General features: G+C 45.8%; 1 protein-coding gene across 1 annotated transcript in view; it reads right to left on the reverse strand.

The window, feature by feature from the left end:
• Positions 1–12,045, reverse strand: part of LOC147109667 (neutral alpha-glucosidase C-like) — a 205,396-nt gene that overhangs the window by 38,839 nt on the left and 154,512 nt on the right. Inside the window, exons 16-17 of the mRNA XM_086002347.1 lie at positions 11,507–11,608; positions 8,336–8,579 (exon numbers count right to left, since the gene is read on the reverse strand). Of these exons, the coding sequence (XP_085858473.1) occupies positions 8,336–8,579; positions 11,507–11,608 (346 nt within the window). The remainder of the gene's footprint in view (positions 1–8,335; positions 8,580–11,506; positions 11,609–12,045) is intronic.

A 12,045-nucleotide genomic window follows, 5' to 3' on the forward strand; every position in this document is an offset into this window, starting at 1 on the left:
TCATATTAGTGGCCGTTCCTGGATCTGTGGCTGTGTAACCGAGGTTCCTGCACCTGTTGCTAAGCAACAGGGACACTTGGATCTTGTGGCCGGGGTTCCTGCACCTGTTGCTAAGCAACAGGGACGCTTGGATCTTGTGGCCGGGGTTCTTGCACCTGTTGCTAAGCAACAGGGACGCTTGGATCTTGTGGCCAGGGTTCCTGCACCTGTTGCTAAGCAACAGGGAAGCCTGGATTTATTGCTGTGTACGGAGCTCTCGTACCTTTTACTATACCTCTCTGTAATCCGGACTTTTTGATAAACCAGCACCACGCCGGTCCCGTCGGTGCCGGATAAAAAAAGAGTTTCCTGTAACTGGGTTCAAAGAAAAATTGGGATTACAAGGGCTTTCAACCAGTCACTCAATCACTTCAAAGAGAAATTGTACCAGTCAGTCCCTGGAGTCAGAGAAATTCCATCGACAATCACTCACTGTATTTAAAGAGAAACTGTACAGTTATTTATAGGATTATAAAAATTACAGCACAGAAGGCCATTCAGTCCATCTCACCTGTGCTTGTGCTATCTCTTCAATTGCAGCTATCTACTCTAACTCCCTTCTGATCCTTTCATATTCCTCCTTTTCAAATACATCGGGCTCCTGAAAGGTGTGGAGTATTTTTAACTGTTTGGCAAACTCCTTAACTCTAACAACAGAAAAGTCCACCTGGAGACACTTTTTTCAAAATTCCCTTATGGGATGTGGGCGTCGCTGGCAAGGCCAGAATTTACTGCCCATCCCTAATTGCCCTCGAGAAGTTGGTGGTGAGCCGCCTTCTTGAACCTCTGCAGTCGTTGTGGTGAAGATAGTCCCACAGTGTAGTTAGGGAGGGAGTTCCAGGATTTTGACCCAATAACGATGAAGGAACGGCGATATATTTCCAAGTCAGGATGGTGTGTGACTTGGAGGGGAACTTGGAGGTGGTGGTGTTCCCATGCACCTGCTACCCTTGTCCTTCTAGGTGGTGGAGTTCGCGGGTTTGGGAGGTGCTGTCGAAGAAGCCTTGGTGATTTGCTTGTAGATGGTACACACTGCAGCCACGGTACGCCGGTAGTGGAGGGAGTGAATGTTTAAGGTGGTGGATGCCAGCCCCAGGACAGTGACAGCGTAACACAAAGAATTCGACCCAACACAATCGTCGCTAAGCAAAAGGAAAAATATCTGTCATATTGGGCAGGAACAACAAAAACCCAAAGCAAACTCAATTGCTACTTGGCCCTAAACAGACAATACAACATGGCTGATTACCTGACCATGATAAAGGATAGCAAACTGAGAAAAACCTTGACAATGTACAGACTTAGTGAACATAGCCTGGCGATCGAAAAAGGTAGACACAGGCAGACCCGGCTACCAAGAGAGGACAGGATATGCTCTCACTGCAGTCAGGGAGTGGTGGAGACAGAGATGCACTTCCTCACAGCTTGCAGAAAATATCAGGGCATAAGGGAGAATTTCTACCCAAAATTCACAAAAATATGCCCGGAGTTCAGAAATTTGAATGATGACCAAAAACTCCCATACCTACTAGGGGAAGAGAGAAATTGTGTAACACTAGCAGCACACTATGTTACAGCTTGCCATAAACAGAGGGACAACCACTAAATATAAGAAAAGAGTATATATAAATTATATGAAAGTATATTTATACACTCAGGGATATATCTGTTTATACACTGTATGGATAGATCTGTATTTTTGTGTACAAACATGAATGTTTTTCGATGCTTTGGCAACATAAGATGTAACTTGTCATGCCAATAAAGCGATTTGAATTGAATTGAATTGGATGGGGTGCAAATCAAGTGGGCTGCTTTGTCCTGGATGGCGTCGAGCTTCTTGAGTGTTGTTGGAGCTGCACTCATCCAGGCAAGTGGAGAGTATTCCATAACACTCCTGACTTGTGCCTTGTAGATGGTGGAAAGGCTTTGGGGAGTCAGGAGGTGAGACACTCGCCGCAGAATACCCAGCCTCTGACCCGCTCTTGTTCCCACATTATTTATGTGGCTGGTCCAGTTATGTTTCTGGTCAATGGTGACTCCCAGGATGTTGATGGCGGGGGATTCGGCGATGGTAATGCCGTTGAATATGAAGGGGAGGTGGTTAGAAGCTCGCTTGTTGGAGATAGTCATTGCCTGGCACTTATGTGGCATGAATGTTACTTAAGTGGCAAGTAACATTAGTGCCACACATCAGCCCAAGCCTGAATGTCGTCCAGGTCTTGTTACAAGCGGGCATGGACTGCTTCATTTTCTGAGGAGTTGCAAATGGAACTGAACACTCTGCAATCATCAGCAAACATCTGCACTTCTGACATTATGATGGAGGGAAGGTCACTGATGAAGCAGCTGAAGATGGTTGGGCCGAGGACATCAAGGGCAGTCACTCTCACCTCACCTCTGGAATTCAGCTCTTTTGTCCATGTTTGGACCAAGGCTGTAATCAGGTCTGGAGCTGAGTGGTCCTGGTGGAACCCAAACTGAGCATAGGTTAGCAGATTATTGGTGAGTAAGTGCCGTTTGATAGCACTGTCAACAACACCTTCCACCACTTTGCTGATGAGAGTAGACTGATGGGGCGGTAATTGGCCGGATTGAATTTGTCCTGCTTTTTGTGGACAGGACATACCTGGGCAGTTTACAACATTGTTGGGTAGATGCCAGTGTTGTAGCTGTACTGGAACAGCTTGGCTAGAGGCACGGCTAGTTCTGGAGCACAAGTCTTCAGCACGACAGCCAGGATGTTGTCGGAGCTCGTAGCCTTTGCTGTATCCAGTGCACGTAGCCATTTCTTGATATCACGTGGAGTGAATCGAATTGGCTGAAGTCTGGCTTCTGTGATGGTGGGGACCTCAGGAGGAGGCCGATAGGGATCATCCACTCGGCAGTTCTGGCTGAAGATGGTTGCAAACGGTTCAGCCTTGTCTTTTGCACTCACGTGCTGGGCTCCGCCATCATTGAGGATGGGGATATTCATGGAGCCGCCTCTGACGTAAGAAAACTACTAGGCGCTTGGTCTGAGTATTAAACAAGGCTTTAATCAACTGTTTTTCAACATGGAGATCTAGTTGTGTCCTTCACTAGTTCCTGTTAAAGAATGTCCTGAGCAAGCTGGGTTCATGCCCGAGTATTTATACTCTCCCTGGACAGCACCACCAGCAGGCCGCACAGTATCATTTCATAAGTCATTTTCACATGAATGACAAGATTCATGTCAGCCTCCTCCTCCCGTTAGTTGTTTAATTCTCAACCACCATTCACGACTGGATGTGGCAGGACTGCAGAGCTTTGATCTGATCCATTGATTGTGGGGTCGCTTAGCTCTGTCTATAGCATGCTGCTTCTGCTGTTTAGCATGCATGTAGTCCTGTGTTCCAGCTTCACCAGCTTGGCAACTCATTTTTAGGTATGCCTGGTGCTGCTCCTGGCATGCTCTTATACACTTCTCATTGAACCAGGGTTGGTCCCCTGGCTTGATCGTAATGGTAGAGTGAGGGATATGCCGGGCCACGAGCTAACAGATTGTGGTGGAATACAATTTTGCTGCTGTGGCTGAAGGCCCACAGCACCTCATGGATGTCTAGTTTTGAGCTGCTAGATCTGTTCTGAATCTATCCCATTTAGCACAGTGGTCGTGCCACACACACGATGGAGGGTGTCCTCAGTGTGAAGACAGGAGTTCGTCTCCACAAGGACTGTGCAGTGGTCACTGCTACCAATGCTGTCATGGGCAGATGTGTCTGAGTCAGGTAGATTGGTGAGGACAAGGTCAAGTAGGTTTTTCCCTTGTGTTGGTTCTCTCACCACCTGCCGCAGGCCTAGTCTGGCAGCTATGTTCTTCAGGACTCAGTCAGTAGTGGTGTTACCGAGCCACTCTTAGTGATGGATATTGAAGTCCCCCATCCAGAGTACATTCTGTGTCCTTGCTTCTTCCAAGTGGTGTTCAATATGGAGGAGTACTGAGAGAGGGCGGTAGGTGGTAATCAGCAGGAGGTTTCCTTGCCCATGCTTGACCTGAAGCCCTGAGAATTCATGAAGTCCGGAGTCAATGTTGAGGACTCCCAGGGCCACTCCCTCCTGACTGTATACCACTGTGCCGCCACCTCTGGTGGGTCTGTCCTGCTGATGGGACAGGACGTACCCAGGGATGGTGATGGAGAAGTCTGGGACATTGGCTGAAAGGTATGATTCTGTGAGTATGACTATGTCAGGCTGTTGCTTGACTAGTCTGTGGGACAGCTCTCCCAATTTTAGCACAAGTCCTCACATGTTCGTGAGGAGGACTTTGCAGGGTCGACTGGGCTGGGTCGTCCATTGTCATGTCCAAAGCCGGTGCCTAGGTTGAGGCTGGGTGGTCCGTTTGGTTTTATTCTTCTTATTGTTTCTTGGTGGTGGTGTGTTTGTTACAACTGAGTGGCTTGCCAGGCCATTTCAGAGGCCAGTTAAGAGTCAACCACATTGCTGTGGGTCTGGAGTCACATATAGTCCAGTAATGTGACCACTATGCTACCGTTCCCAGCTTGCACCTGTGGTTGTGTTGGTTGCACTGGACACTCAAAGTCTGCAGCAACTACCACAAGTTCCTCATAGCACTGGTTTCCCTTTAACTGCCACATTAAATGTATTAAAAAAACAACTTAAAGTCACCACACTTAAGGAGAAAAGTGTAAGTCAATTTTAAAGTAGTGACCACTGAACTGTTGAACCGAGGCTGACCCTACAGCAATGGTCAGTTTCAGGATGAAGTCATCACCTGAGTAATATATGAGGGAACCTAATTAAAGACATGCTGCTTGCATGCTAGTTCCTAAGTTTCAGGGAGCTCATGCGTTTCAGGGCAAACAATTAGGCCTGCAAAAGGAAAACATCTGAGTATAAGACAAGGCTGAAGCGTTTGCAACCATCTTCAGCCTGTAGTGCCGAGTGGATGATCCATCTCAGCCTCCTGCTGAGGTCCCCACCATCACAGATGCCAGTCTTCAGCCAATTCGATTCACTCCATGTGATATCAAGAAATGGCTGAGCGCACTGGATACAGCAAAGGCTATGGGCCCTGGCAACATCCCAGCTGTCGTGCTGAAGACTTGTGCCCCAGAACTATCCGCACCTCTAGCCAAGCTGTTCCAGTATAGCTACAACACTGGCATCTACCCGACAATGTGGAAAACAGCCCAGGTATGTCCTGTCCACAAAAAGCAGGACAAATCCAATCCGGCCAATTACCGCCCCATCAGTCTACTCTAAATCATCAGCAAAGTGATGGAGGGTGTTGTCGACAGTGCTATCAAGTTGCATTTACTCACCAATAACCTGCTCACTGATGCCCAGTTTGGGTTCCGCCAGGACCACTCAGCTCCAGACCTGATTACAGCCTTGGTCCAAACATGGACAAAAGAGCTGAATTCCAGAGGTGAGGTGAGAGTGACTGCCCTTGACATCAAGGCAGCATTTGACTGAGTCTGGCATCAAGGAGCCCTAGTAAAACTGAAGTCAATGGGAATCAGGGGGAAAACTCTCCACTGGCTGAAGTCATACCTAACACAAAGGAAGATGGTTGTGGTTGTTGGACGCCAATCATCACAGCCCCAGGACATCGCTGCAGGAGTTCCTCAGGGCAGTGTCCTAGGCCTAAACATCTTCAGCTACTTCATCAATGACCTTCCTCCATCATAAGATCAGAATTGGGGATGTTCGCTGATGACTGCACAGTATTTAGTTCCTTTCACAACTCCTCAGATAATGAAGCAGTCCATGCCCACATGCAACAAGACCTGGACGACATTCAGGCTTGGGCTGATAAGTGGCAAGTAACATTAGTGCCACATAAGTGCCAGGCAATGACTAGCTCCAACAAGAAAGAGTCTAACCATCGCCCCTTGACATTCAACGGTATTACCATTGCCGAATCCCCCACCATCAATATCCTGGGCGTCACCATTGACCAGAAACTTAACTGGACCAGCCACATAAATATTGTGGCAACAAGAGCAGGTCAGATGCTAGGTATTCTGCGGCAGGTCTCACCTCCTGACTCCCCAAAGCCTTTCCACCATCTATAAGGACAAGTCAGGAGTGTGATGATACATTCTCCACTTGCCTGGATGAGTGCAGCTCCAACAACACTCAAGAAGCTCAATACCATCCAGGACAAAGCAGCCCGGTTGATTGGCACCCCATTCACCACCTTAAACATTCACTCCCTCCACCACCTGCGCACCGTGGCTGCAATGTGTACCATCTACAAGATGCACGGCAACAACTCACCAAGGCTTCTTTGACAGCACCTCCCAAACCCACGACCTCTACCACCTAGAAGGACAAGGGCAGCAGGCGCATGGGAACACTATCAAATCCAAGTTCCCCTCCAAGTCACACACCATCCTGACTTGGAAATATATCGCAGATCCTTCATCGTCGCTGGGTCAAAATCCTAGAACTCCCTACCTAACTGCACTGTGGGAGTACCTTCACCACAGGGACTGCAGTGGTTGAAGAAGGCGGCTCACCAACACCTTCTCAAGAGCAATTAAGGATGGGCAATAAATGCTGGCCTTGCCAGTGACACCCACATCCCAGGAATGAATTTAAAAAATCATTTTAATTGGGGTTTTTGTAGAATCAGGAGATTGATTAGTACCGAATGATACAGAATCAAAGGCAGACTTATAATTAAAGGTTTCACTTGGAGGAATAGCAATTATATATAAGAGCAAAACTATTGATAAAATAACAATGTTAAGGGAGTTGTACTGACCTCGTTAGCCCATTGGATAAAGTTTGGTAAGAAAGGATACCAGTTAATTAACTAAAATTATTGATAAGGGACATTTTCAATTTAATTATACTTGTCGAGTTCTATTTTAACTTTTGTATAATCATGTAATGTAGAAATGTGTGGATTGTCATGTAGAGGGAGTGAGAGAAATGTATAAAAAGTGGCAATTTGTACAGGTATCTTTTGAGGAGTATATAGAACATTTGGCTTTGGAGAGGCTAGAGAGATTTACCAGAATGGTTCCAGGGATGAGGGAATAGTTGTGTGGATAGACTAGAGAAGCTGGGGTTGTTCTCTTTGGAGCAGAGAAAGCTAAGAGGAGATTTGATAGAGGTGTTTAAAATCATGAAGGATTTAAATAAAGTAAATAAAGAGATATTATTTCTAATACCAGAAAACGAGAGGGCACAGATTTAAAGTGATTGGCAAAAGAACCAGAGGCGACATGAGGAAAAACATTTTTACGCAATGTGTGGTTAGGATTTGGAATGCACTTCCTGATAAGGTGGTGGATACAGATTCAATAGTAGCCTTCAAAAGGGAATTGGATAAATACTTTAAGGAGAAAAAATTGCTGGGATATGAGGAAAGAGCGGGGGAGTAGGACTAACTGGATTGCTCTTCGAAAGAGCCGGCACAGGCTCGATGGATTGAATGGCCGCCTTCTGTGCTGTACTATTCTGATTCTATGATTTAATCATAAATAAAAACCTTGCTCTAACACTTGGGCAGCTTCAACCCAGTTCCCAGCAGGTACAGGTCTACAGTGAACAAGATAAAGTTTAGCATAAATTTAGCGCAAGTTGAGAACCTCAATCAGAAAAGCCTTGGGGATTGCTGGTATGAGAAAATAAAATGTCACACTGGTCTAAGCTGCAAGGCCTATGAAGTTACAGTTAAGGTACATTGCTGGGACAATGCAGAGGGAACTTTGCTCGGCATTGGATTGTTTTATATTTGACTTGCGAGTGTTTGATGCCGGCACTGGATAACAAAAGTGGAGAACAAAATCCATTTATTTAGGTATCAAATGTGATAACCCACAAGCAGTGTGGTTGAGTCACTCACTGTCAATTCCCAGCACCTCTGGTGTGGCTTATTCTGTGTATTGTATTCTATTGTAATCACTGTCAAAATAGCAAAGGAGAAAGAAAGTCAAGTAGAGGATCGCGGTATATGTTAAAAAGGACACATTGATCAATGTGGTAAGGACTATCCAACAGCCTAAGACACCTCAACAGCAAAGAAGAATGACTACTTGAGTGAGCTACCAGAGGGTTGCAGGCACTCAAGGAACTGGTTCCCAACACCTTCAGATGAGAGGTGGAGGGGAGATTTGAGCATCCGTTCCTCCAACAACATAATGGTAATCCAATCTGGTGTTCAAATAGCTAACATAAATCACTTAAACTGTCTGATCTGAACCGCTCGCCTTGCAATTCCCATAATTAAGCCCGCTGTAGATCACCATGTGCCGTTGAACATCCTTTGTTTATTGGAGAGCGTGGTAGTGTTGTTTACCTGATTACCGGCTCTGCCTTGGTGTGGGCCATGTAGAAGAGCGTGTACCAGAATGGCAGCAGGGCATATCGCTCTCGAATCGTTTCCCGGAGAATCCTAGTGTTTTCCTCTTCAAACAACCATGGCTCTCGTCGCTTTGCCTCCGTGTGGGAATGATTCCTGAAGAATGGCTGGTATGCACCAGCCTGGTACCAGCGAACAAGGAGCTCTGGTTCAGGGCTCTGTACAAACCCACCTACGTCAGCTGAAGAGAAAGCAGAACATTTTTAAAAGGGAAGAAGGGAGAACAGAGGGTAGGGGTACACCATCCTATTTCTTGGGACATTCTCACCTCTTCAGAGGGTTTTGAACAGACACAGTTCCTTGAAAAGGCAGGAGGAGGAAGGCTTTGAAATCACTGTCACGGCACTGTCATGTTGGGTCTTGTGCAGAGGGCTCACTACAATAGACATTATACAGAGGCAGATGTGACTGACCATGTGATGATCCTCCTCCACTCGCAAACAGAGTAATGGGTCATGGAACAAAATTTACCACCTAAGACATTGTCCCTTCAAATTTCAGAGGGCAGAGTTTCCCTGGTAACAGTCAATTATTAAGCTGCAATACATTAAGCTCTATTGTCTCCTAATGTGGTGGCAGCATATATACTCCCAACGGTAAATGTGTAATGCCCAAACAAATGACTTTCATCCTTTTTATTTAATTTTTCCCTGCATTACAATGATGACTACACTTCAAAAAGAACTTCATTCACTATAAAGCACTTTGGGATCTTCTGAGGGCATGGAAGATGCTATTTAAAATCCAAGTCCTTTCTTTCTTTCTCCCCTTTTCAGGTCTCTCTCCCCAGCCTGCCAGTCTATTTCTGACCAAGTGAATGGTCGAATACCCTGCTCCCAAACCTCGGCCCACGCAATCGACTCTTTACCGCCCCCCCCCCCCCCCCCACCGCCCCACCCCCAGAGGCTCACCTCCACTCCCTCTTTTTATTAGATTCCTGCCCCTGACCTTTTTGTTCAGATAAGTATTTGCTATTTGGGGGAAGTGAGGGAAGGGCATCTCCTTATATCATTCTGCTCCATCACAGCACGCAGTACGAGCTGCCCGCTAGGCATTCTGTTGCGGATGACAATATGGTGTACACGGGCAATTCCGTTGATTTAAGGTTTTCTTCACATATTTAATCTGAGGCTTTTCTCCAACTACCGCTGAAACTTCACACTACAGCATGCCTGTCTGGATCAGCTCCATTTATAATGTCCATTACCAAAGTGAGTAAAAAAACATGAGGGCAAGGAAAGATGTTCCCAATGGCCGGGGAGTCCAGAACCAGGGGTCACAGTCTAAGGAGTAAGCCATTTAGGACAGAGATGTGGAGGAATTTCTTCACCCAGAGAGTATGAACCTGTGGAATTCTCTACCACAGAAGGCAGGAGGCCAATTCATTAAATATATTCAAGAAGGAGTTAGATATATTTCTTAAGGCTAAAGGGATCAAGGGATATGGGGAGAAGGCAGGGACAGGGTACTGAATTTGGATGATCAGCCATGATCTCATTAAATGGCAGAGCAGGCTCGAGGGACCAAATGGCCTACTCCTGCTCCTATCTTCTATGTTTCTATGAAAGAAGCAGAACTAAACAAAGGTTTTGTTGTTATTTTAAGGATGACCCGCCCTCTGTTTAGTATTTTTCTCCCTCTCTCCCTGACATGTACTATTTCCAGTTAATGCAATGGTCACAGAAAAATCAATCCTCAAACCGCCAATGCCACTCACATTGTTCGCTGGGAGTGCATGAAGGTAGCCTGAAATGATTTTGCCCTGATTATCCCTCTCTCCACGTGGGAAAGTTCTTTGTTCGGCTGGTACTTCACCAAGAGATTCCCACACAATGCGTGGGGAATTTTGTATCTGAGCTGTATCCCACTGCATCCACGACAAAGCAAACCAATGCTCCAATAATACAAGGGAACGGTTTGGCTAAAAAGTGCTGGTGTGTCACTCAGTCATACAGACTAGAAGGCTGCAGGTTCACCCTAGTCTATGATGAGTTCACTGATCTCACCCAAGGCAGTAGTTGTGATTGGGAAGTGAAAAAGAAACAGCCAGGGTTTCAATTCCTGATCACTTTCTAATGATTCCTACAAGAAAGCGCCTGTATAGCTGAGTGAGGAAAGAATTTGAATTGGCTCTGATGCATCCCCCTTCACCCTGTCCCCAATAATCGAATTGTCTGGCCTGGCAATATTCACTGTCTAGGCTCATGTGTGAAGTAAGTATGGGCACTTGGACAAGGTACTGGCACCAACACCTGTATGTACCCAGCAAGAGTCAATACCGTCAGGAGAGGAGGAGAAAACATTGGGAAATAAAAGACAAGTAAAAAATATATATATTCCCCATTTGTGATGTCTTTTATAATGGTCTAACTACTAACAATGCTAACCCAAGTTAGGAACACAGGAGTAGGCCATTCAGCCACTCGCGACTGCTCCGCCATTCAATTAGCTCATGGTTAATTTGTACCTCAACTCTATTTACCCATCTTAGCGCCATATCCCTCGATACCCTTAGCTAACAAAAATCTATTGATCTCAGTCTTGAAAGATCCAACTGTCCATCATCCACAGTCTTTTGGGGCAGAGAATTCCAGATTTCTACTAATCTTTGTGTTCCAGAATTGAAAAGCCAGTGTTCTAACCCAGTAATACCGAGAGTCTCATGGCTGTGATTTTTAACAGCTTGGCTAAGTGGTAGCACTCTCACCTCTGAGTCTGCAGGTTGTCGCCAGAGACTTGACAACATAATCCATGCTGACACTTCAGTGCTGTCTTTCGAATGAGACATTAAACTGAGGCCCTGTCTGCCTATTCAAGTCGATTTGAAGGATCCCGTGGCACTATTCAGAGAACAGCAAGGAATTCTCCTAGTGGCTTGACCAACATTCCTCCCTTAGCCAACAGCATCAAAATTAATAAAGCGATCCCTTATCTCATTGCTGTTTGTGGGTCCTTGTTGTGCACCAATTGCCTACCACATTTGCCTACATAACAACACTGACTTTACTTCAAAGTACTTTATTGGTTGTAAAGCACGTTGGGACACCTGAGGATGTGAAATGTGCTACCTAAATGCAAGTTCTTTCTTTCTCTAATAGTGACTCTTACCTCCACAGAATGAGATGCCAGTTATACTGAGATTAAGTAGCATCGGGATTGAGATTTTAAGGTAACTCCACTCAGCTACATTGTCTCCTGTCCATACTGCTCCTAATAAACAGAACAAACAGAGAATGAAAAATTGGTAGAGCAGTAAATAAGTCATCCAACATTGTTATTTTAGTGATGCAGTTCTCTTTTTTTTACGCACTTCAATTTTCTCCTCTTGTGAAGGGCTGATTCTTGCTGGTGTTCGGTGCCACAGGCCAGTCACCCTCTGGTACCTCAGCAGAGGCCATTCTTCATATGTGAGCCTAGATGGCGAGTACTAGGAAGCTAGTTCACCATAGTAGACATCACAACCAAGCCTGATCCTGCCCAGACCCGACATCCACATCCACATGCATTTGGTAGCAGGTATTGCTGGACAGTATTTAGTAGCAGAAACCTTGGCTGATTTTTTCCCCCTCTCCAGCCCAGTGGCACTGAGGCCAAGTGTAGCATCACAACTTCAGCCTTGTACAGAAATGACTAAAGCTTGGGTAAGG

The sequence above is a fragment of the Somniosus microcephalus genome, chromosome 12 (assembly GCF_052327205.1).
Source record: "Somniosus microcephalus isolate GS21.2 chromosome 12, FLI_Smic_1.0, whole genome shotgun sequence".
Lineage (NCBI taxonomy): Eukaryota > Metazoa > Chordata > Chondrichthyes > Squaliformes > Somniosidae > Somniosus > Somniosus microcephalus.